The sequence below is a fragment of the Saimiri boliviensis genome, chromosome 4, assembly GCF_048565385.1.
Source record: "Saimiri boliviensis isolate mSaiBol1 chromosome 4, mSaiBol1.pri, whole genome shotgun sequence".
In the NCBI taxonomy this organism is placed as follows: Eukaryota; Metazoa; Chordata; class Mammalia; order Primates; family Cebidae; genus Saimiri; species Saimiri boliviensis.
In genome coordinates, this window is record NC_133452.1 from 26,560,203 (window position 1) to 26,586,577 (window position 26,375).

Genomic DNA, 26,375 nt, shown 5'->3' on the forward strand with positions numbered 1-26,375 from the left:
CTATAGAATGGCAGAAAATGTTTGCAAACTATGTATCTGACAAAGGTCTAATATCTAGCATCTATCAGGAACTTACACAAATGTAGAAGAACAAACAACCCCATTAAAAAGTGGGCAAAGGGTGTGAACAGACACTTTTCAAAAGAAGACATACATTTGATTAACAATCATATGAAACAAAGCTCAATATCACAGATCATTAGAGAAATGCAAATCAAAGCCACAGTGAGATAGATATCATTTTACACCAGTCAGAATGGGTTTTATTAAAAAGTCCACAGTGAGACAGATACCATTTCATGCCAGTCACAATGGATATTATTATCCAGCATATGTGATGCTGGTAAGGTTTTGGAGAAACAGAAACACCTCTACACTGTTTGTGGGAATGTAAATTAGTTCAAGTATTGTGGAAGACAGTGTGGCAATTCCTCAAAGACCTAAAACGGAAATACCATTTGACCCAGCAATTCCATTACTGGGTATATAACCAAAGGAATAGAAATCATTCTATTATAAAGACACATGCATGCATATGTTCATTGTAGCTGGATTCACAATAGCAAAGATATGGACTCAATCTAAATGCCCATCAATAGTAGACTGGTAAAGAAAATGTGGTATATATACAGCATGAAATACTATGCAGCCATAAAAAAGAATGAGATCATGGAGCTGGAGATCATCATCCTTAGCAAACCAGTGAAGGAACAGAAAATCAAATACTGCATATTCTCACTTATAAGTGGTAGCTACATGGACACATAGAGGGGAATAACACACACTGGGGCCATTCGGGGGGTGGAGGGTGGGAGGAGGGAGAGGATTATTTTATATTTGTTGTTTATTTATTTATTAAAAATAACTAATGGGTACTAGTCTTAATACCTGGGTGACAAAATAATCTATAGAACAAATCCCCATGTACAAGTGTACCTATATAACAAACCTGTACATGTACAACTGAACTTAAAATAAAAATTAAATTAAAAATATTTATAACATATGCACACACACACACACACACACACACACACACACAGACACACACAAACACAAAGAAATAGCCTTGAGAAAATATAGTGAGGGCATTCTGCTATGCTTGCAAGGTAAAAGAAACTTTTATTTTTATTTTTTAATTTTTTACAAATGAGATGTAAACCTTTATTTCACAAGTTCATCATAATTCATTTTCTAAAAAGACATGGACCATGGGGCACAGCTGAAAACACTGGGAGGCCAGCTGCCAGTGTCTCCCAGGCGGGAGCATAGCGATGTCTATGGGCCGATGTCTTCTGGGGCTCTCAGGCAGTATAAAAGCCAGATGCACCGGTAGCGTCCAATCCCAGTTTTACTTAGAGCCACCTCTTTTTGGGGGGCCATTAGTTCTCATTTCTTGCCAGATTTTCACTAGAGCCTCCCTGTTCTTCCAAATTAGTTCACGACCGTAAGTAACATACCATATTCCAAAGGGAGCTCCTCCAAAATGTGCACCATAATCAGAAATTTTCCATCCCAGGATCATTCCTGCTGTATCCACAGTGTTAATGGCTTTTAGGGCATTTCTTGCTGTGAATGTGAGCATTGGTAGGAAGATAGTGGCAGGCCTCCCTTGTGGGATCTTAGTGCAGACAGCTGCAAGGACTGTCATGATGGCGCCAGAAGCACCAAGTGATGGTCCTGTGGCAACTTCACACATGTAACTGACAAAACTGGAAATAACGCCTGCAGATAGGTACTAGGTACATTGCCATGAACTGCTCTTGAACCAGAATGTACAATGCTGGAGGAGAAGCTCCACAAAACTTACGTATTTGCTGCCATGTGAAACAAGGAGAAATGATTGAATGTTGATAGCAACATTGCAAAACAAGGACCTTTGAGGCTGCATTAGACGTGAAATATCTGACCACTGTCCAGTGCAGAGAAGGTACTCTCCATAAGCAGACTACAAGGACATTTGCAGCTGTGATACCTGTCACAGTCTGCTGGCCATCACTGAGATTACTTCCAACACTTCTTAATCTCCTTTCTGAAGTCTCCTTTCTTTTGTCATCTTATGCTATCCAACCAACCAGCTTTTATGCTATCAAAATAGCTCTGGACCCTGGATTTCAGTGATTCACATTGCCAAATAGCAGCTGATCCAAATGCACAGCCTGTAAACTCAACAGTAAAAAATAAAGGTTTTATGAGCATCCTCCTTATAGGATAAGGAGAAAGATAAAAGACTGTTGCTTCCACGGTAGAAATCAAAGCACTTCTCTTACATGCTTCACCAGTTGTCCCTGTCTGATCTTCGAGGTTCAATCTTACTGGATGCTCTTCTAAGTCTACATTTTTCCTGAATAAAGAAGTGAAACCTGCTGCGTCCGAGCAGCTGTGGCGGGACCAGGGCCACAGTGAGTTCCTCGTAGCTGCCGCTGCCCACCAGTCGATCCCACGCTGAGCCACAGCCCCAGCCTTTCTGCACTCAGCCTCGCCACCACATCTTCCCGCTGAAAGAAAATTTTAGGCCTGGCATGGTGGCTCACACCTGCAATCCCAGAACTTTGGGAGGCCAAGGTGGGTGGATCACCTGAGGTTGGGAGTTCAACACTCAGCCTGACAAACATGGAGAAATCCTGTCTCTACTAAAAATACAAAATTTGCCAGACGTGGTGGCACATGCTTGTAATTAATCCCAACTACTCGGGTGGCTGAGGCAAGAGAATCACTTGAACCCGTGAGGCAGAGGTTGCAGTGAGCCGACCTTGTACCACTGCACTCCAGCATGGGCAGCGAGAGACACTCCGTCTCAAAAAAAAAAAAAAAAAAAAAAAAAAAAAAAAGAAAAAAAAAAAGAAAAAAAAGAAAGAAAGAAAGAAAGAAAGAAAGAAAGAAAGAAAGCAAGCTTTAGTTTAGTACCTTCATTCTGTATCCCAGGGATTGTATTGTTTTACTCCAGTAAAAAGACTTCCGGAAACGCTGCTATCAGTGGAGCCACTGGCTACTTGACAATAATTTATAATTCCCCCAAATTCATCCATCTTTTGTACATAGTTCATATTAATTTGCTGTGACTGACGTAACAAAATGTCAGCCCCCAGACTGGTGGCTTAAACAATATACATTTATTTTTCTGAAAGTTCTGGTGGCTAGAAGTCCAAGATCAAGGCGTCCGCAGGTTTGGTTTTTCTGAGTCCTCTCTCCTTGGCTTGCCGTTGGCCACTTTCTTCCCATGCCCTCACACAGCCTTTCCTGTGTGTGTACATTCCTGGCGTCCCTCAGTGTGTGTCCAAACTCCCGTTTTTTTTTTTTTGTTTTTTTGTTGTTGTTTTTTTTTTTTAAATAAAGACACTATTCAAATTGTATTAGGGCCCATTTTAATGGCTTCATTTTAACTTAATCCCCTCTGTAAAGGCCCTGTCTCCAAACACAGTCATTTTCGAAGGTACTAGGGGTTAGGGGCTCAAGATATAAATTTTAGGGGACACAAGTTAACCCATAATAGAGGTCAGACAGGTGAGTTACATGCAGTTGTGATGGAAATCAACTCTGGATCCTCCAAGTCTTTGAGCCTCCACTAACTGCAGCAGTTGGTCCAAGAGTGTGGTATTGCTGTGCTTTCGTTTTGGTGGATTTCTGCTGGACTTTTCCTACTTAACAGTCCCAACTCCATGAGTTAGGAAACTAATATGGTAATGATGCTAGACGCATTCTATATTGCTATCAATTATGCTTTCAGAAATGGGGCATATAGAGTGTGTGTGGGAGACAGAGAGAGAAAGGAGACAGGGAAGGAAGCAAGAGAGGTTTTTAGGATTTAATTATATTTAAATATAATTGTAATATAAAATTAAATTTTTTGAGTTTAAATTTTTTTGAATTAAAAAGTTTAATGTTTTCCATTTTTAATATTAGAATTTAATTATAATTTTGGAGCTAATGGATATCATTTGCAAATCTCTCTTAGCATGGGCAATCAATACTTATATTTGTGTTAAGTAACATTTTATAATTTATGTAACATTTTTTTTTATCTTAAAAATAATTATTGTCAAAGACTTTGTAAAACAGCTTTTTAAAACAATTTACTTTTGGAGTTATCAAGAAGATTCACATTTTTTTAATTCAAAAATTATAGGAAAGAACCAGTTTCAGTAAACCCATTTTCAACAGGCAATAAAAATAAAAAGGAGGCCGGGCATGGTGGCTCACATCCGTAATCCCAGCACTTTGGGAGGCTGAGGCAGGTGAATCACACAGTCAGAAGTTTGAGACCAGGCTGACCAACATGGTGAGACCCCATCTCTGCTAAAAATACAAAAATTAGCTGGGCATGTTGGTGCGCACCTGTAATCCCAGCTACTCAGGAGGCTGAGACAGGAGAATTGCTTGAACCCTGGAGGTGGAGGTTGTGGTGAGCCGAGATCGCGCCACTGCACTCCAGCCTGGGTGACAGAAGGAGGCTCTGTCTCAAAAATAAATAAATAAATAAATAAATAAAAAGGAGACACCAATGTTATTAAGATTTTGAGATGCACCATGCACACATCAGGTTCAGGGCTGCTTGGTCTTTATTACAGTCAGAATTTGCATCTAGGAAAACTTCCACATGATGAAATGAAGAGATACAATACACTCAGGCTTTTAATGAAATTGACATCATTATTACAAATAGTGCTCATTTGAGGCAACTGTGATATTATTGCAATGGGAAACATCTTTCCCCTTTCCTTCAGGTCCCCTTGGTGGCCTAGGTTCATATTACAGCCACCTTTAGGACTAAGTACACAAAGGCCTTACTCTGTATCTGCCCCTTTGACTTCAACACAGTTCTCAAAAAGAAGTGCAATGATTTTTTTTCTTTCTTAATTAGTTGGAGTTAAATTGCCAACATAAAAATCCAATGTCCAATTTTGGTTTTAAAACTAGAAAAGGAAAGAATGTTATGATCAATGATGACTTCGGGAAGAATTATTTAAAACACAGTGAGGATGAATTCTTTTGGAAACAACTGTATTCTATGTTTATACATATTTATACATAAAGGTGTCCTCATTGGGGGAGGTGGGTGCTGATGCCACTGCTTCCTTTGAAGGCTTTTCTCCCCCACTGCCAATGCCCAAGGGGAACGAGTCTTCAATGGAGGCTCAATCTAGCGCTTCCGTTTAGACTTGGGTCTCATTCCAATTTAGGCTTTTCTTTCTCTTCTTCCATACCTAGAAATACAGGCAAAGCGTTTTATTGGCGCATCAGTTTAAACTACGAGCAGTTTGTTTAATCTGGTTTGCTAACTACCCACAAATCCACTCATCCGCCCTCACTTCTCCCATCCACCCTCCTGACACCCCCATTTTCCCTCCTAGCTAAGAAGAAAAGCCATATACAACTTTCTCCAGAAACATCCTCAGTGACCTCTCTTCCCACCCTTTCCCTTGAATCAGGACATAGCATCTCTGGGACACACCCAGCTCCCCTGGCCTCTGGGAGACAAGGCTGCAAGTTGACTCATGACTCCCTGAGTTTGCATGGAAACCCCAGCTGGAATGCTTTTTAAACCAGCTTCTGGCAACATGAGATGCGCAACTCATGAGTTTCAAACAGACTTCATTTATTTTTACTTTAGTCCTGTTCCTTCCCAAGGCAAGGACTCTGGATTTTCAAAAGCCAATTTTTTTTAAAGCTTATGGAGGGTTTGTTAGCTCCAAGAACTGTTTATTTCCATATTCCTGAAACTTAAACTGAAATTCTCTATTCAACCCAATCCTGGTAGAATCATGCTTTTCTTACAGAAGAACTTGTATGTACTGCACCAGTAAGACTCTTTGCCTATTGTCTGTATAGTCAATGACGTTTCATGGGCCTGAAGATGAAAATGTTTGTCATTTTTATGAATTATAGTTAAATCTCGCAAGTGCTTCTTTTTTCTTTTTCTTGTACCTAAACGTTTTTTTGAATCATACTAAACTCTCAGTTTCTTTGTTTCAACAGCAAAAATGGAACAAAAGAACCTAAAATACCGTTTTGCAGGTTCGGTTTGTATTCTCTGATAAATTGCAAGCTTTCTGAGGGTAGGGCCCTTCCCTGTTCTGTTCCTGATCATATCCCCAGAACCTAACACGGTGTGTGTGTCTCATTGCAGGAGCTCGATTAGTCTTTGTTGAATATATTAATAAGCAATGAACACACAGAAGGCCTCAGAAGCCTGGACTAGTGGAAAGCAGAACAAAATATGGGCCTCCACAATAGGAAAATTATAAAGTTTAACCCCAGAGGGTCATAATGTTAGGATTTACAGCAGGAGGGACTCGCCCACCACACCCTCCTCCAGCTCCTAGCCTCAGTTTTGTGCCGTCAGAGTAGCGGTGGTGAAATGTGGGTAACGTGCTCTGCAAGGATGTCCCCAGATAGTCTTTTGTGTTTGGTTTTCATGGCTAATGAACAGGCAGAGATCTGGAGCACTTTTCCCTAAGTCCTTCTCAGAAATCATAGGAAGGAAAACAAATTGAAAGTGAGTACGTCTGACGGGAGGAGGCACAGGGTTGAAGGTGAAAAGGTGCAACACGCCTTCGTTGTTGGGGAACCGAGGAAAGAAGAACACAGCACAGATTCCGCTCAAACAGCACGTACGTCTGGAAGCCCTGCTTCTGTCTGTGCTCCCTCCCCTGCGGAACAGCCATCAGGGGCTAATAGCAGTTTGCTTTTCTTTTTAAGGTCTGTTTTTTCCAAAGCGTTATTCTGCAGATGGGTTGACTTGGCAGCAACGCTGGAATCTTCCAAAGTGCGGGTGGAGAACGGGTTATTCATTGACCTGGAGAGGGAAAATGGCTTCCCACCTAACTTTGGCTTGGCAGCTGTGAGGTGCAGAGAAAAATTACACAGCTGTAAATAATGTTTGCAAGAACCAGAGGTAAAATTTCCACAAAAAGGGTGGGAAGAAACCTATCACAAAGCTGAGGTAGAATACACTTTTGGGGCCAGAGGGGACAAGACTGCATAGCGCTGGGGCAATCAGTCACATGGCCTTCCTGCGGTGGAGGCAGGGAGGACAGCCTCCACCAGGGGATAGTGCTGGGGCATCCCTAGGCCTGGGCGGGCCTGGGCGGGCCTGGGCGGGCATGACCTGCATGGGCAGCGGGAGAAGAGGTGCAGGTTTCTGCATACCGGCCTCTCCTTTCTCCCTGCTTGCCTACTTTCTCTGTCCTCACACCAACCTTTTGCTTTTGAAAAGACTCATTTCTGGTCTTACAAAATGTAGCTTTAGTAGGACTGGTCAGATATACTAAAATTGGGATAAAGTCTTAGCTTAAGTACAGAAATTAGTTCAGCTGTGAATGGTGTCCCCCGCTCCCCAAAATCCTACGTTCATATGTTTAACCCTCAGTGCCTCAGACTGGAAGATAATGCCAAGGGTGTGGATGGACAGCCATGTGCTAACAAAATTAGGTATGTGACTCACGGATCCAATCAACCTTGGCAGCAGAAGCCAGAAAAAGAGGGGTGGCTACCTGTAAAAGATCCGTGGTGTGCCCTCTTGTCTGACTGCTTGAACCCCCATGACTTGCATAGGAGGCCGATAAGGTTTTTGAGAATTTTATAGAAGCAGAAGCGTTGACAGCCTGGACTGAAAGGGACAGACACAGAATGAAATGAAGGACCAGTGGCTTCACAGATGGTGCCAGGATGGGCTCTTCCTTGGTTGTAGAGGGTGGAACTGTATAGCCCAGGGCTGAGGGGGTGGGGCTTCTGCGCCTGGAAGGCCCTGAAGACTGAACATCTAGCCAAAGAGGATTATTTTCAAGCCTCAAAATTGAATGGAATTTCCCACGCTAGCTTCAGGCTTACTTGGAAACCATGATTTTCTTCCCCCCGCCCCCTGTGACTTCTCCCTTACAGAATGGGAATGCATATTCTATGCCTGTCCCATCATTCTGTTTTGGAAGCAGAAAACTTTTTGTCTCGTTTCCCAGGTTCACACACATCTAGAGAACAATTTGGCTTCAGGATGACTCATGCCCTAAGTCTCATGCATACCCAATTTTTATGATATTTCTGATGAGATTTTGGACTTGAGAGTTGATGTTTGAAAGATGTTTGGGGTTGTTGGGATGGAATATTTTCATTGGGTAAAGGACATGTATTCTGGTTGGGAGAGAATGAAGTGTTATCAACAGAACTGTGTCCCCACTCCCAAATTCATATGTTGAAAGCCTAACCCCCAGGATCTCAGAATGTGACTTTCTTGGAGATAGGGTGTTTATGAATGAGATCAACAGGGTGGGCCCGAATTAAATACAACTGGTATCCTTATACAAAGGGGACATTTGGAGACTGGACTGAACATCAGTTGGAAGGCACTGGCTCTGCCATTACTTATTCTGGAAGGTCACTTAAGATTTTTCAGGCTGATGGTGAAAAAAAAAGGGGTTGGTTTAGATGATTTCTAGTCTTTCTTTCGCTGTAAGATTCCGTAATAGTGTGATTTTTTTTATCTTGAAGTCGTAGCTAACATAAGTCACCCAAGTAGAGGGAGTGGAGCTATTAAAAACCATTACAGAAAAAGCAGGGTGGCTGCAATGCAATATTCCTTCCTCTTGCGGGACTGTATAGTAACTGATGTGAAATACTCAGTGTTGTAGTGCTGTACTCCTATGTCCTCGGTTCATCCTAACACACTACTTTTCATGAGTAGCTGTCAGCTCAGCAACTAATAGAACCAGGCAGCTAATGTGACTGTGACTGAGTAAAGTGGCCAGGTGAGAACGAGGGAAAATTAGTCATCTAAAGGGGATAACTGATATTCAATTATTTTTTCTTTTCTTTCTTTTTTTTTTTTTTTTTTGAGACAGAGTTTCACTCTGTGGCTCAGGATGGAGTGCAGTGGCACGATCTCAGATCACGGCAACCTCTGCCTCCAGGTTGAAGCGATTCTCATGCCTTAGCCTCCCAAGTAGTTGTGATTACAGGCATATACCACCATGCCAGGCTCATTTTTGTATTTATAGTAGAGACGGAGTTGCACCATGTTGGCTAGCCTACTCTTGAACTCCTGGCCTCAAGTGATCCACCCACCTCAGCCTCCCAAAGTGATGTGATTACAGGTGTGAGCCACCATGCCCAGCCACAGGATAACAGATATGCTATCCTAAACCACTGTCACCAGAAGAGAACAGTGGGCTCCATATTCCTAGATCTTTTTTTTTTTTTTTTTTTAAGATGGAGTTTCACTCTTGTTACCTAGGCTCTTAGCTCACCACAGCCTCCACTTCCTGGGTTCAAGCAATTCTCCTGCCTCAGCCTCCCAAGTAGCTGGGACTACAGGCGTGTGCCACCATGCCCAGCTAATTTTTGTATTTTTAGTAGAGACGAGGTTTCACCACGTTGACCAGGAAGGTCTCGATCTCTTGTCCTCGTGATCCACCCGCCTTGGCCTCCCAAAGTGCTGGGATTATAGGTGTGAACCACTGCACCCAGCCACCAGATCTTAAAGTATATCCTAAGAAGCTGAAAATCTGGCCCTTATATGATATCTCCCCAATTTTAAAATACGGATTCAAAAACAAAAATTCCACTATGTAGGCCTAACAGAACTTGGTTGGTACAAGTTGGGGCAGGCCATCAGTTTGTGATCCCTCTTATAAATGAGGAAGATACTTACTTGGCCCAAAACATCTGTCTCTGTGGAACTAACTAGAAGGTCCTACGTACATAAGTTAATAATGTAGAATGAATATTTCTCTCTTCTGGTTTTCAGGCCATCTTCTCATAGAAGTCATAGAACTATGGCCAAATGACTGTCCAATCAATCAAGTCAAGCATAGCAGGTACTTGAGTACTTCCTGAATAGCATATATTGGACACATTCATTTAAGTTTAAATACAACTTTTCTCCCAAGAAGCTGAGAAAAGTTTATATTTTGTATTCAGAATATTTTTGTCAGTTAACTAATTACTTCAGTAAATTAATGGAGAAAGAGCACTATTTCCATTGAACACGTGGGACATTATTAAAAGATTAGTTTCCGGTCCCTTAAACTATGGCCTGAACAGAATAAAAAATGTTGATGCTTTTTCTAATAGAATATTTATTAAAATCAGAAGTTGCTGAGAAAAGAAACCCTCAAATCCCTCACATTGGCTAATACCCTGATGCGTATAAGCTTAGAGGATCCACACGCAGAAAGCCTGATTCAGTAACCACGCACAGTAATCATGCACTGACTGTGCTTTATTTGTCTGATTCGATTGAGCTCCTGGCAGGGTGTCTGGCACAAAGCAGGGTGCTCAAAGTCTGTGTCACAGAGTCCATTTACTGGTGATGTCTAGAATGCTGTGACTGTGTCAGAGGAGAGAGCCAGGGCTCTCTAAAGTCTCCAACCCATCTTGCCTTTGGATGTATTTTCACGCAGAACTCAATGACTACATGTCTGTGCTGGTGCTTTTTCCACCTTTCAATTTTTACGTTATCTTACATACACTTTGGACAGGTTTTGCACAGCTTGGATAAGATTACGTGCCTTGCCAAGATGGAGGCTCTGCCATACGTGGAAGCAAGAGAAATCAAATCACAGGTTAAAGAGTTTTTGCAGCCATGAAATATTATCTTTTACTGCTTGTACCTCTTTGCCACTTTGAGATCTTCCATATGACAGCCACTGGTGAGTCAAGGTGGCCGGAGCATCACACACTGCTTAGAGCTCTGGCAGAATGGCAGTAAGACCTCTCCCAGGTGACTGCACCCACAGAGAAAGTGGAGATCTGGGTGACCTTAAAGGAGACTGGTGACATTTAATAATGTATCTATTTAATTTGGGGTCCCTTTAGCTAACTAAGGCAGTATTGTGTTGTGATGATGACAAATTTCCCTAATATATATATTGTTGTTAACACTATATTTTTTCCTATAAAATTTTATAGACATGTCTCTTTCCTCTTTAGATTTGGATGTTTTACTAGCGAATAAGTCTAAGTGACTGGTAAACCTTTCGGGTAACTGTCAGCAGCTCTTAAATTCATACTGTAGTTATAACAATGGAACTCTTCATAGGAGATCCTGTTGAAGACTGAAAGAAAAGGCTCCAGTGGAATTTTCCCTCAGTTTCTGCATATACTCTTGTTGGCAGTAATTCTCTTGTTTTATGTCCCCTCAGGCAATACTTACTTCTATGTGTATCCCAGATATAGTTGTTCAGAACTTCTCCCAGCAGGTACAGGAAGTTCATTAAGATGGTTGTAGACCCAAAGAAGATGATTCTGGCTCCTGGGCCAATGTGTTCCAGGAAAGGGTACACCCACATGCCAGTTACATGATGCACCCAGCACACCCTGCAAAGGAATCAGGAAGGAAACAAGGACAGGAGTCACTCTTACGGCAGGCATCAAAGCTGCTGTGATGCGAAGATATACTCCCTCACTCTCACCATGCTTCAGCATTTGCCAGTCTCGAGTTTGCTTCTGATACTCAGGAGCTACCAGAAACTTGGTTGTTGTTTATTTTCTTTTACTTTTTTTTTTCTGAAATAATTTTAGACTCACAGAAGATGCACAACACACTCAGCTTCCCCTCATGTTAACATCTTGTATAATCTGGAGCAATTAACTAAAATTAAGAAATTAACATTGACATGACAGTATGAAATTATAGGCTTTATTCAGAATTTCCCAGTGTTCCTGTGAACGTCCTTTCTCTGTTCTAAGATCCAGTCCAGGACCCCACATGGTCTTCAGTCATCACATCTTTCCAGTCTCATATCCTGGGAGTTCCTCAATCTCTCCTTGTCTTTGATAACATTTGAAGGTTTCTAGTCAGGTTATTTGAAATGGTTGATTTTATTAACACTGTTAAACAATCTTTTAAATCTCTTCTTTACAGAATGAGACAATACGGCATTGGGCAACCACCTGAGAATAAGACCTGGGAGAGTATGTGCCAGATACCCTGCCATATGGCCTTCCAAGTAGACACCAACAATCATGCCATATGCTGGCACAACCATCCATAGCCTGGCAGGTACCAGCTTCCCACCACTCTGATCTTCAGATATAACACTAATTTCATTTTTTCCCTATTTTACATACTTCCTTAATCATTCTCTTTGTGTTCCAGAAGTATTTTTGACTCTGGAAATAGTAACATCATGAATCGCCACTGCTTTCAAAAGTTTAATTAGAATATCGGCTCCATTGGCTTAGTCCTGACAAGACTGCTTACAGCTGTTCTCCAAAACATTCTTGAGTTCATTCCTTTATAAAATGTTGGCAATTGTGAAGACTAAATAAAATACAGAAAACTCTATTGCATTGGGAATAACGATGACTTTTCATACTTATGTGTTTTGAGGTCATTTTTTCTTATCCATGGCTTCACTTCAAGTAGTTTATCTACATACAACCATTACCGGCAAGGCGCTGTGGCTCACAACTGTAATCTCAGCACTTTGGGAGGCCGAGGAGGGTGGGTCACCTGAGGTCAGGAGTACAAGACCAGCCTGGACAACATGGTGAAACCCCGTCTCTACTAAAAATACAAAAATTAGCCAGGTGTGATGGTGCATGCCTGTAATCCCAGCTACTTGGGAGGCTGAGGCACAAGAATCACTTGAACCCGGGAGGTGGAGGTTGCAGTGAGCAAGACAGCACCACTGCACTCTAGCCTGGGTGACAGAGTAAGACTTGGTCTCAAAAATTAAAAAAAACAGTAATAATAGTAAAGCATTACTTATACATGTGCCTCATTTTGGGCAGGAAAATCCATACCTGAGAACCTGCATTATCAATGAGGGTGATAATCCCCCTCCTCTTGCAGGTAAAAATTCATTCTGGGGTTGGTTATAGAAAAATTTTACACTTTTTATGTAGAAAGCACAGATAAACACACACACACACACAAACACACACATATATACTTACACAGAGATGTACATATATGTATATAGAAACACATCAACTGATGAACAAATAATCAAAATGTGGCATATGCATGCAATGGAATATTAGTCAGCCATAAAGAGGAGTGAAATGTCTGCAACAACATGGATGGACCTTGAAAACACTATGCTAATCAAAATAGCCAGACCCAGGATACATATTGTATGATTCCACTTATATGAGGTACCTAGAATAGGCAAATTTATCGGTTACCAGGGGCTCGGGGGAGTGGGGAATAGGGAGATATTGTTTAATGTGAACAGAGTTTATGTGGGGGATGATGAGAAAATTTAGGGTATAGATACTGGTGATGGCTACGTAATGTTATAAATACATTTAAAGTCATTAGAGTATACTTGCAAATGGTTAAAATGATAAATATTATGTTATATATATTTTCGCACAATAAAAAGTTTTCCAGTGGTGGAAATTAGTGAAAAAACATGTCTACAAAGGCTCCTTGGTAGGGGAGGCAGTAATGAAAGAAAGATTGAGGAACAATCTTACAGCAAAGAGGCATTCACTAGGTCCATTCAGGGTCCTGAATCACTGTCCAAACGAAAAGCTTGTTATCCAAAAAGGAGGCTGTGTTAGTCAAAAGATTTTGTTAGAAAAGTTGAAGCAGTTGTGAGAATCAGCAAAAATCACATGGTTGGAACTACCCTGTGGGATTCTGAGATATCATATTGTTTGTCCATAAATTAGAAGCAGTTTCATCATTCTGACATTGTCTTAAATAATGTAAGAAAGGCGCTGTGTACCCATCAAGTGCTTTATTAATTTCCATGGAGAGAATATGCAATATTCCCCCAATTTAATACCATTAAGCTGTAATTGATGTTGCAAATCAACTTATAAAATTTTCATCAGTCTGTGCTACAGGGTGTTTGCACTGGAGCAGCTGGATAGATCTGGATTAAATGTGAGTCAGGCCATGCCACCGTTTTGCTCAAAACTCTTGCTTCTTCTCCTACTCAGAGAAAAAGCCAGAGCCCCTAGTGAGTTCTTTAAGGTCCCACCTAAGCTTGCCCCACACTTTTTGATTTAATCTCCTGTTACTCTCCCCGTCATTCCCCACCACTCCAGCTCATCAACTCTTCGGTGTTCCTCGAACAGACTAAGCTCTTGTTGTCTCCGGGCTTTTGTGTTTTTCACCTGGCTGGAACATGATTCCTCACCACCCTCACAGCACCCCCTGGCTCCCTTGTGTCCCTTGGATTTTCACTCAAATGTCACCTTTCCAGTGATGTCTTCCCTGTTTACTGCATCGAAAAATGGCAACTTCTACCCTCAAACTTTCTATTCTCTCTCCCTTTAATGTTTCTCCCAGCCATATAATATACTCTACTTATTTTTATTTATCTGTTTATTGTCTGTTCAACGAGCAAAGGAATTTTGTCCAATTATGGTCATTGCTGTATTCTGTGGCCCTTGGAGCAGTATTCAGCAGAGTATGCACTCAATAACTATTTGTTGAATTACTAGCCCAATGAAAGAACATAAACAGCAACATCTCTATATTGAGCCATTACGGCATGGCAGACAGTTCGCCAATAACTTACACATTTTTTTAATCTCAAAAAATCCCTAAAATCTTTATGATTTTTGTCACGATATTTAATTTAAGGCAGGAGTAGGCGAACCTATTCTGTAAAGAACCAGATAGTAAATATTTCCATATGGTCTCAATCACAACTACTCAACTCGGCCATTGTAGTGCAAAAGCAGACATAGACAGTATGTAAACAAGTGAGTGTGGATGTGTTCCAATAAAACTTTATTTATAGACACTGAAATTTGAATTTGATGTAATTTCCACATCATGAAATATTCATCTTTTGATTTTTTTCAACTATTTAAAAATGTAAAAACCATTCTTAGCTTTTGAGTCATAAAACAAACAAACAAACAAAAATCCAGGTGGTGGGCTGGATTTGGCACATGGGCTGTCATCTGCTGACTACTCGTTTAAGTAGTTCTTTGTATTTCACAAAGCTCCTTTGGCACACTATGTCATCTAGTCTTCTCAGCAATTCTAGATATAGCATGGCATTCTCATTGTACTATTGTATGAATCAGAGCCTATAGGGTATAAATGAGAATATGTCAGAACTGCCAATGCAATGTGAAATTCTCAGGTTTGCAACCTACAAGGCAGAGAAGCATACAGCTATTCTGAGTGTGGTGCTTATAAACATGATAAGCAACCTCCTTTACGTTATACATCCACCCTATTAGGTATGATTATTCCCTTTAAGCAGGCAAAGAAACTGAGATCAGACTAAAGAATTTATCATTAAACTGGCAAATCCAGGAAAGAAATGCACATCTGATTTCTTTTTTGCTGCATGGACTTTCTTGCCTAAATGAGGCATTCAATATTGTCTCCAAAATGGAAGTGAACATTTCTTATTTGTTTGGTTTGGTTTTTTCTTAACTTGGTAGGTCATCAAACGATCTCATAAAGAGATCCTGTTTTGGTGTTTTCATCTGGATCAGTGTGAATGATACATCCACTTGTCTTAACAAGTTGTGCTTTCACCATTTGTTTCGTTGATTTTTATCAGGACTCAATTCTCTGCATAAAATGACTCATGGCCTTGCCCATCTATCTGGAGAGTTCCTAGTTCTTGGCTGACTTTTAATTTCTCTCATTCTAAGGTCTTCTTGTCTGAGTGCCCAAATAACATATGCTTATGGTCATAGTACCAATTTTAATTTTAGCCTAAGAAATCAATAACCATGATATGTATGCATACATATATATGCACATATTAGTATAATAACATTTTGGGATTGTCTATTTTATTAAATGTACCTCCAATTTCATTCACTCTAATGTACAATTTAAAAAATAACATTTATTCATGCCTCCTATCTGAGTGCTTTGCTACCCACAAATGATACGAAAGTAAATGGGTTATATGAATGAATTAAATTACATATGTACCTTGAAACTGTATACATCTATTATGCATCAATGAAAAAAAGTAAATGAGGCAGAGCTAATTCCTGTCCTCATGGAGTACAGTGCAATGAGAAATACAGATAATTAAGAAGTAGTTAAAAGTGTGGTCAGAATTAAGAAAGGGTAAGTGTAGGGGTGTTATGGGTACACAGGGATCAGTCCCCACACCTTTTTCTAAACGCCACACTTGCCTTCAATCTTTCTGCTTTGTATTTAACTTTCTTTCAAAGTAGTGTTTTTCATAGTTGATGAATGTGTTCAAATGGTTAAAGCACAACCAAAAGTTTCCACGTAGTTCACAAGTACTACTCATGTCTCTCCTCTTCAAAGGCAAACTTCTCCAGTAAGTGGTGCACACTCACTGACTCCGTATCTGTACTTTACACTCACTGTTTCACCCACAGCAGTCTGGCGTCTCTTCTTGTTACTCAACCAAAAGAAAATGGTTTCTCTAACATCGATTTCTCCTGGTTTTCCTCCTACCACTTGGCTGTTCCTCTTCCCTTTGTCAATGCACCCTTCACTACCTTACTACTAATTGTTGGATTTGCTTAAGTCTTGGTTTCTAAACTGATTTCTCTTATGCATTCTCAGTTGATGAGTTCATTCATGGCTATAGCATCAGTTCACTACTTATACACAGCCATTTCACAAACTTATATCCCCCAAATCTCTCCTCTATTCTAGACAGTTTACCAAACTGTTCTTAAGACATCTTATTTTGCCCATCTTAAGGATACCTCAGTCTCAATAGATCTAAAGCCAAAGTCATGTTCTTTCTCCCCACACCTCAGTTTTACTTATTTCTGCAAATAGTACTCTCATTCATTCAGTTTTGTAACTCAAGCATCGCAAGTCATCTTTGATACTTCCCTCTCTTTCACCACATTTAGTTAATCCATTATCTTTTTTTTTTTTTTTTTTTACAATTTTATAACTTGATTTGATGTATTCGACAATCAGCTGTTAGTTCTCATCCACAATGACTGTAGATTTCTAAAAGTGGAGCTTATTTGGTGACTCTTCATTCTCATTACATTTTCTGGGCAATCACACATGGGTTCAGTATGGGACATTCCTTATTCCTTTGACCCAGACAGCTTTGTTGAGCCTGGTATCAATGTGCACATCTGGAGTTCCCATCTCCTTCATGGCACATTTCCAGATCTCTTTGAATTCCCGAGGGGCACACTTCTTGAAGTCCACTCCACGGATGACTTACGAATATTGATGGTGTATTCTCAGGTCAGCAACTCTTGATGGCAGAATGGCCCTTTTCTTCTCACCATCCTTCTTTGTGAGAGCCATTCCGCTGGGCCCAAGTTGGAAAGGAAGAGCATGAGGAATTGTCCAATCCATTATTATCTTATCAAGGTTACCCCATACGCCTCTCCAATATGTTGATATTTCCATAGGCATCACCAGCATCTTAATTTCTGTTAGAAGCATTTCTGTCTGGAGGACTGTGATAGTTTCTAATTTGTATCTACACCTACTTTTGCTCCCTTCCATGTCATCTTCAACGCTGCCACAGTGATCCTTCCAAACCAGAAGTATGAACACATCATATCTCTGCTTTCAACATGTCAAAACCCCTGGTTTCTTGTTAGAAATTTTCAACAAAGTCTCAAGTGCTCTTCACAGAGTGGCTTCTACCTGTCTCTTTGGCCCCACCTCATATCTTGTTCCTGTTCCTCTTTGCATTCTTGTCATACTGGCTTTCATTTGGTTCCTTGATTTTGTCATGCTACCTCCTGCAAGGTGGGTTTTCACATATTCTTCTTTATGTCTATACTGTTAGTTAGCAACCCTTAAGACTAATTAGACTACATGTATCCTTTATATATTAGCTCAACTGGTACAACTGATCTATTATCCCTTACTCAGGGAATGTGTCCTCTGATGCGCCAGATTGAGATTTTTATGTATAGAATTAGGGCTCTCCTTCATTTTTAAACCTCTTTTATTCATACTTAAATTTGGATATCTTTATTTAAATAATATGTTTCTCCCCCTCTTCAGTATAAGTTCTGTGGGGTGAGGGACTGTGTTTATTTTTACCTCTCCTTGGATCCTCAGCACTTATCAGAATGCCTGTCACACACTAGAAGAATGAATGAATAAATGAATGAATGAATACAGTAGCATTTAAACTGTGATAGAAAGGATAAGAATTCACTGAGTAAAGATGGGAGGAAAGAACTTTTCAGCCAAAAGAAAATGCATGTCTAAAGAACCGAGAATAAGAGAAAGCTCCCCGAAGTTCAAGAAGAGAACACTTCTGTTGTGATCAAGGAAAAGAGGGCAGAAGGAGCAGGCAGGCGCCAAACCATGGGTTCCTTTTTAAGTCATGGTAAGAATTGTAGACTCCATCCTAGTGTGCAAATAGAAAGTCTTTGAAGATACAAAATAATCTGAAATAGATTTGATTGAGTTGAATCAGTTGTATCAGAAATGGTGGTGGCTAGGAGAGAAATGACAGCGCTGGGAATGAAAATTAGCCGATAGATTTAAGAATACTTAGATGAGTCTCTCAAACTGTTGAGTCATGAGTGTGGCATGCTGAAGATTGTCATGAGAACTGGTTGATAAATCTTTAGGTGGTTTGCAAGCTGGTTCGTTGGTAGTTTGAATTCAACCATGGTGGGAGTATTCACGCCAAGGATATGGGCAAATGCTACACATCAGGTATTCCCTCCCATGCTTCCAAATGAGCTAGTTGGTTGTTAAACATTTTTCAGTAACTCACTGGTTACTAGCATTTTAAAATGCAGTAACAGATGAGAACAGAAGATAAAATATCACAGGGCCTTGCAAATAATGATGATAAGAATTGTTTTCTGAAACTTCTATTTCAGTTATGTGTGTTTTAGTTTACAGTAAAAGAAATTTGACAGGCACTGATTTAACAAATAGAATTAAGACAATGTGGTGATTGATTACATTTAGGCAGTGAGGGAACTGAGATGAGTTAAGGATTAATCACAGATTCCTGGCTTGATTAGCTGGGTGGAAACAGCTGCCATTTCCTGAGATAGGGAATGCTACAAGGGAGCCTGTTTGAAGGGATGAGTTCGGTCTGGGCATGTTGAGTTTGAGGTACCTGTAAAATATCCAAGTGGAGATGTTCTGAAGGCAGTCAGTTCTATGGATTTGGACTTTGAAGAAAGGACTGATTTGGCAATACAGGTATCAAGTTCATTGGCAAATAAAGATCATGGTTGAAACTATCAGGACAGACTGAGACCCAGGAAGAGGACAGGGTCTGAAGGAAATGGGCCCACGAGAGGGTCTTGGAAAGGTTAATATTTAAGGGATAAGGTCAAGGAGGATGAGCCTAAAAAATAGATCAAGAGAGATTGGTTAGTAATGGTCGCAAAAGAGAAAAATGTGATGTCGTAAAGCCAAGGGACAAGTGGTTCAAAGATAGCATCTAGTAGCACAGGGTCTTAATCGAAAATTATTAGAAAACTAGCTTTCCACTAATACAGTTGAAGTGAAAACATTTTCAGATTCCAAGTGCTATGTACGGTATTCAAATCTACTTTGGATGTTGACTGGGTAGAAATGATAGTTTAAAAAATGACCTTGTCGAGCTCAGTAGCTCTTTTTGCCACATGGCCAAATTTCATCCTGTTCTATCATGAGTCGGGGTGATCACTGGAGCCCTTGAGGAGTGCAGTGAGGTCGATATATCATCTCTTACTCTTCTAGCTATGTCACCTTTCTGATTTTGAGATTATTTTAAAGAGATTTTAAAAACTTGCTCTATTATTCACATTTAGATAAGGAATTAGGTTGTTTGAGATCCAGGCTACTAGCACCTAAGACACAGACTCATATGCAGTAATAGCTAATTAGCTAACCACACTGAATGCACACTGTGCTAAAGGCTTTATATGAGCAACTCTTTGGAGAAGGTATTGTGTTGGTATCATTTTAAAGATGAGGACACTGAGGCCCAGAGAGGTTAAGTAAGAATCTGAGATACACTCTTCAGCAGTTTAGTGTTCAGCCTGGATGCCAGGCTCCTGTACTGCTCTCAAGGCTAGATGGTGGTGAATGGGGACAGGGCTCTGGAAAGATTTTCTTTTAATGTTTTGCTCAGAACCAAAAAATGATCTAAGTATAAAATCTCCCTGTAAAGTTTTTTTTTTCCTACTGACTATAAAAGTAATTCATGCTCATTATAGAAAATGTGTGAGATAGAGACATGTTGCAAGATGCAAGATAAATCACTTTGGGTGAAGTTTTAACGCAAGACTAAGTGTCTTATAAAATGCAGAGCTCAGATTTTACAACTTCCCCTGAGGAGGGGGAAGAAACAGTGCAGACATAAAGTAATAAACACTTCCTTCACAGAAGGCACTGACTTACCTCTTAAGAAACAGTTACATCACATGTGCATTTAACCTACTGGAATTTACTGCGCAGCTTGGCAGGCAATGAGCATGTGCCCTGGGGTGGGATAAGATATGGGATGTGCATCAGCTTCTCACCCAGTAGGTTTCTGTGCACCTCTCATGGGAGCTCCAACCTGAAGCTCCTGAAAGACTTTTCAAGGACAGGTTTGACATTTGGCTCAAATGCTGACTTTAGACCTGGCCCTCTCTTTGAGATCGAACGATCTAATTTTAGAGCCATTCTAAAGGTCCCTTGGACCATTGCCTGAGTATTGATTGCAATAGAGACTGATGCTTGCTCCATGTTTGAAAATCTGGAATTCTGCTGCAGTTTCCTAGAGTTCATGTACATATTCATGTATTCAGTCAATGTTTCTTGAGTCTTGCTCTGTAACAGGTGGAGTAAGCAGCAGTGAGGATTCAAAGATGTGGCTATGAGGGGGTCATAGTGTGTGTGAGGGTCTGCCGAGATTCCTGATGAACAGCCTGTAGGTTCCAGGAATAGGACAAAGGACATCAGCTTAGATGGAAACAGGGCTCAAAATGGTCTCCTCAGTGAAGTGTATGGTAAAGACAAAAAATTAATACATCAATTCACAAGTAAGTATCAAATAGAAGGAGCCAATCTGAAGTAATATTGAAATCATCTCTAACTCAGTTACAGATATCATTGTAGAAGTCTGTTTTTGATATACAGTGTGTTTGACAGTATTTTTCAAGACAATATTTTAAGATATAATCATAATTTAATACTCATCAAAGAAGTCCCAATTTTTTTCAGTGGAGCTAGTCCAAATGTACAGAATCTGGGAGGTATCTACACATGGGGCAGCCATATGCATTAGTATCCTGTGCAGTCAGTCACAAGGGATGTTGTGCTCAGAAAGGGATCACACTTGGTTTAAGGATCTGCTGTCATTGTCTTGAAAGTTGTATCATTTTTGAACAAGGGTCTCCACATTTTTATTTTGCACTGGGCCTCACAAATTTAACTGGTCCTGCCTACATAGCTATGTCATCTATACTTGGGATCAACTCTGAGCACATCCACAAATTTGTTAATTCATCTTGGATACTATTTAACTTCATTAAACCTCAGGTTCCTTTGTGGTAAAGTGCCATAAACCATACTGCCTCCCTTAGAGATGTAATCATCAGATAATGTAGTTTTTGGCATAGTCAACTTACGTTAGTTTTAAAAAAAACAACCCCAAGCAAACAGAACAAACAAACAAAAACTTTCCACTGCTTCTCCTTATGCAGAAATACATCATATTTTTCTGTAGTTCTCACACACAAGAATGTTTTCAAGGTTACACATCCCTCCGCCCATCCCCGGGGAAAGAGGCACATTGTGAATGCCTCCCAGAATGAATTCCTGTAATGAGGTAATGCGCTTTCTTCCTGATTCTAAATCATGAATATCAGAGTGATTAATCCATAAAGGAGGCCAGTAATCAAATTCAGAACACTTTCCTCCGACACATCTGGCACACATCTACAGTGATTTTAAGTGATGTGCTTCCATGCAGTCCCACTTTCTAAAGTCTACCTGGTTTTATGTTGATGTTTCCCTGGAGAGAATTCAATTTGAATTCCCTTAATAACATTCATGACCTGTTTTGCTTAACTGGAATCATTTGGAGCTTCTCAAGGCACATAGATGCCAAACATTAAGTAGACACACTGAACATTGTAGGGAACACGTGCTCTTTCAGAAGGGAGGTGGGGAGTGTGGTTAGCAAGGCACTGTGACGGCCCAAGCAATCATCAAAATGCGGCAGAACTGCTAGCTCTGGAAGGGGAGGAGGAAGAACATATGAAATTCCACAACAGAAAATCATAATTTTCCATATTTTGAAGAAATTATCTTCAGTGTCTCTCTGGCATCGTTTATGTTCCTCCCTCAATTAGATGCTTATTTTTAGGACTGCAAACAATGTCCTGATGCCCCAGCCATGATAATGTCTTCCTTGATCTTGCTACCTCCTCGGACTACCAACCACTCTCTCTCACCACCAACCTTCTTTAATAGAGCAAATTTCCAGACCTTTCTGAGCTCCTGCTCTGTGCCAGTGCCTGATGTCAACTTGTAGTAAGGCAATCTGTAGCATTTGTCACATCAGTCCTCTGGGTGCTGCTTCTACCACTGTGAAATGTTTCTTACATGTTTTTTTCATTCAGCAAATACATATTGGCACCTAGACGGTGTCAGACATGTGAACAGAGCAGTCTATGAAGTAGATGTGGTCCCTGCCCTTGTGACAGAGCTCCCAGTCTAACAGCAACACAGACATTAGATGACACCATAGTATTACACCCTCACTAGTGCAATGGAGGGGTGGTCGTGTCAGGTTTTTTTTTTTTCTCCAGTTGTGTTGAAGTATTCCTTTTTAAAGTTCATTTCAATGTTTATCAGAATGAAACCATCAACTGTTGTACAATGCTTATATTAAAAAAGCAGAAACTCCCTGCCCCACCAATTGGTCTTTAGTTTCCTTTTCATGCCCTGTCCTGCTCCCAGAGGAAGCCACATTCAACTCTTTCAGTGTTTTTTTTCCAGATTTCATTCCATTATTTCGTTCATTTTATTTATTTTTATTTTTTTGATACAGAGTCTTGCTCTTGTCGCCCAGGCTGGAGTGCAGTGGCACAATCTAGCTCACTGCAAACTCCACTTCCCAGGCTCAAGCGATTCTTCCGCCTCAGCCTCCCAAGTAGCTGGGACTACAGGCGCTTGCCACCACACTCAGCTAGTTTTTGTATTTTTAGTAGAGACAGGGTTTCACCATGTTGGCCAGGCTGGTCTCGAACTCCTGGGCTCAAGTGATCTACCCGCTTCAGCCTCTCAAAGTGCTGGGATTACAGGTGTGAGCCACTGTGCCTGGCCTAATTCATTTATTAAAATTTGAAGTATTATTCATATACAAGAAAGTATGCATAATTAAGGTATACATGTTGATGAGTCTGCAGGTATGTATAAGTCCATTGAAACCATCACCCTAAACAGTGTCACAGCATATATCACCTGTGAAACTTTCCTCTCTCTTTTTTGGTGATACAAACATTTAACATAATATCTACTCTCTTAACAAAGTTTTAACTACACAGTAGAATGTTGTTAACTATAGGTATTATGCTGTACAGTAGATCTCCAGGACTTAACTTGTATAACTGAAATGTGCCCTTTGACCAGCACCTCCTTGATTCCCTTCCAAGCCCCAGGTAACCACCATTCTACTCTCTGAGTTTGACCATTTTATATTCTTGATATAAGTGGGATCCTGTAGTCTGGCTTATTTCACTTAGAATAATGTCATTTCGGGTTCATGCACATTTTTGCAAGTGGAAGCCTTTCTTCCTTTTTAAGGGCTGAATAATATTCCATTCTCTGTACATACACCTTTTATTTATCATTCATTTTCATTGGACATTTAGGTTGTTTCCATGTCTTTACTACAGTGAATAATGCTGATACCTCTTTGAGATCCTGATTTCAATTCTTTCGGGTATATACCTAGAATCCTGGATTATATGGTAGTTCTGTTTTCTACTTTTGAGGATCCTCCATACTGTTTTCCATAGTGGCTGCACCAATGAACATTCCCACCAACAGTGTACAAGGGTTTCCTTTTCTCCACATCGTTGTAAACCCTCATCCTTTTTTAAAAATAATAGCCATTTTAACTGGTGTGATAACTTATTTAACAATAAGTGATATCTTATTGTAGCTTTAATTTGCATTTTCCTGGTGATTAGTGAAGGTGAGTACCTTTTTGTATATTTGCTGGCTGTGTGTATTTTTTGAAGAAACATCTGTTCAGGTCTTTTGCCCATTTTTAAATTTTTGATCAGGTCATTGTTGTTTTTTTGGTATTGCATTGGATGAATTCCTTAAAGATTTTGGATATTATTTCTTTATCAGATATAATTTACAAATACTTTCTCCCATTCCATAGGTTGCCTGTTTGCTGTGTTGATTGCTTTGCTATGCAGAAGCTTTTTAATTTGATGTAGTCTCATTTGTCTGTGGCTTTTGTTGCCTGTTTTTTTGGCATATAATCATCATAATCCCTTATAATCTTTTTATTTTATTGCTTCAGTTATAATGCCTCCTCTTTCATGTCTGATTTCATTTATTTGAGTCTTCTGCCTCTTTTTAAAAAAGTAATCTAGTTAGAGGCTTGTTGATATTGTTTATCTTTTCTAAAAAAAACTCTTAGCTTTGTTATCTTCTTTTAAAAATTAATATTAGTTTTCATTTCAATAGTTTTTGGGGACCACGTAGTGTTTGATTACATGGATAAGTTCTTTCGTGGTGATTTCTAAGATTTTGTTGCACTTATCACCTAAGCAGTGTACACTGTACCCAGTGTATAGTCTTTTGGTCCTCATTCCCTTACCACTCTCCTGAGAGTCCCCAAAGTCCACTATATTATTCTTATGCCTTTGTGTCCTCGTTACTTAGCTTCCACTTATGAATGAGAAGATATGACATCTGGTTTTCTATTCCTGAGTTACTTCACTTAGGATAATGGTTTCCAATTCCATCCAAGTTGCTGTGAATGCCATTATTTGATTCCTTTTTTATGGCTGAGTAGTACTCCATGGTGTATATATACCAAATCGTCTTTATACAATTATTGATTGATGGGTATTTGGGCTGATTCCATGTTTTTGCAGTCGTAAATTGTGCTGTTATAAACATGAATGTGCAAGTGTCTTTTTCATATAATGACTTCTTTTTCTCTGGTTAGATACCCAATAGTGGGATTGCTATATCAAACGGTGGATCTACTTTTAGTTCTTTAAAGAATCTCCACACTGTTTTCCATAGTGGTTGTACTAGTTTACCTTCAGATCAGAAGTGTAAAATTATTCCCTTTCCACCACATCCATGCCAATATCTATTATTTTTTAATTTTTTGATTATGGCCATTCTTGAAGGAGTAAGGTGGTATCACATATGGTTTTGATTTGCATTTTCCTGATCATTAGTGACATTAAACATTTTTTTCATATGTTTATTGGCCATTTGTATATCTTCATTTGAGAACTGTCTATTTATATCCTTATCCCACTTTTTAAAATGGGATTGTTTGTTTTTATTTCTTGCCAATTTGTTTGAATTTCTTGTAGATTCTGGATATTAGTCCTTTATCAGATGTATAGATTGTGCAGATTTTCTCCCTCTCTGTGGGTTGTCTGTTTACTCTGCAGATTGTTTCTTTTGCTATACAGAAGGTTTCAATTTAAGTTCCATCTATTTATCTTTGTTTTCATTGCATTTGCTTTTGTGTTCTTTTGGTGATGAAGTTTTTGTCTAAGCCAATATCTAGAAGGATTTTTTCAATGTTATCTTGTAAAATTTTTATGGTTTCAGGTCTTGGATTTAAGTCTTTGATCCATCTTGAGTTGATTTCTGTATAAGGTGAGACATCAGGGTCCTGTTTCATTCTTCTACATGTGGCTTGCCAATTATCCCAGTACCATTTGTTGAACAGGGTGTCCTTTTCCCACTTTGTGTGTTTGTTTTCTTTGCTGAAGATCAGTTGGCTATAAGTATTTGTTTTCATTTTTGGGTTCTCCATTCTGTTCCATTGGTTTATATGCCTATTTTATATCAGTACCATGCTGTTTTGGTGACTATGGCCTTATAATATAGTTTGAAGTCTGGTAATGTCATGCTTCCAGATTTGTTTTTTTGCTTTGTCTTGCTTTAATTTATGTGAGCTTTTTTTTTCAATTTTTTTTTTCTCTAATTCTGTGAATAATGATGTCGGTATTTTGATGGAAATTACATCAAATTTGTAGGTTGCTTCTGGCAGTATGGTCATTTTCACAATATTGATTCTACCCACTGATGAACATGGGATATGTTTCTATTTGTTTATGTCATCTATGATTTCTTTCAGTAGTGTTTTGGATGTCACTCACCTCCTTGGTTAGTTATATTTCTAAGTATTTTATTTAATTTCTTATAGCTATTGTAAAAGGGACTGAGTTCTTGATTTGATTCTCAGATTGGTCACTGTTGGTATACAGTAGAGCTACTGATTCGTGTATATTGATTTTGTATCTTGAAACTTTGC

At 39.7% G+C, this 26,375-nt stretch overlaps 1 protein-coding gene and 1 pseudogene across 2 annotated transcripts in view; both read right to left on the bottom strand.

Annotated features, from left to right (window-relative positions):
• Positions 1-1,097: 1,097 nt before the first annotated feature.
• On the bottom strand, positions 1,098-4,435 carry LOC141584249 (presenilin-associated rhomboid-like protein, mitochondrial pseudogene; annotated as a pseudogene).
• Positions 4,436-4,541: 106 nt separating this feature from the next.
• The window catches only part of AIG1 (androgen induced 1), a 250,458-nt gene continuing 228,624 nt past the window's right edge, over positions 4,542-26,375 (bottom strand). For both annotated transcript variants that reach the window (XM_039467648.1, XM_003926862.3), the window contains 2 exons: positions 11,147-11,310; positions 4,542-5,204 (listed from right to left, as the gene is read on the bottom strand). In XM_039467648.1, coding sequence (XP_039323582.1) covers positions 5,167-5,204; positions 11,147-11,310 — 202 coding nt within the window. In that variant the 3' untranslated portion in view covers positions 4,542-5,166. The remainder of the gene's footprint in view (positions 5,205-11,146; positions 11,311-26,375) is intronic.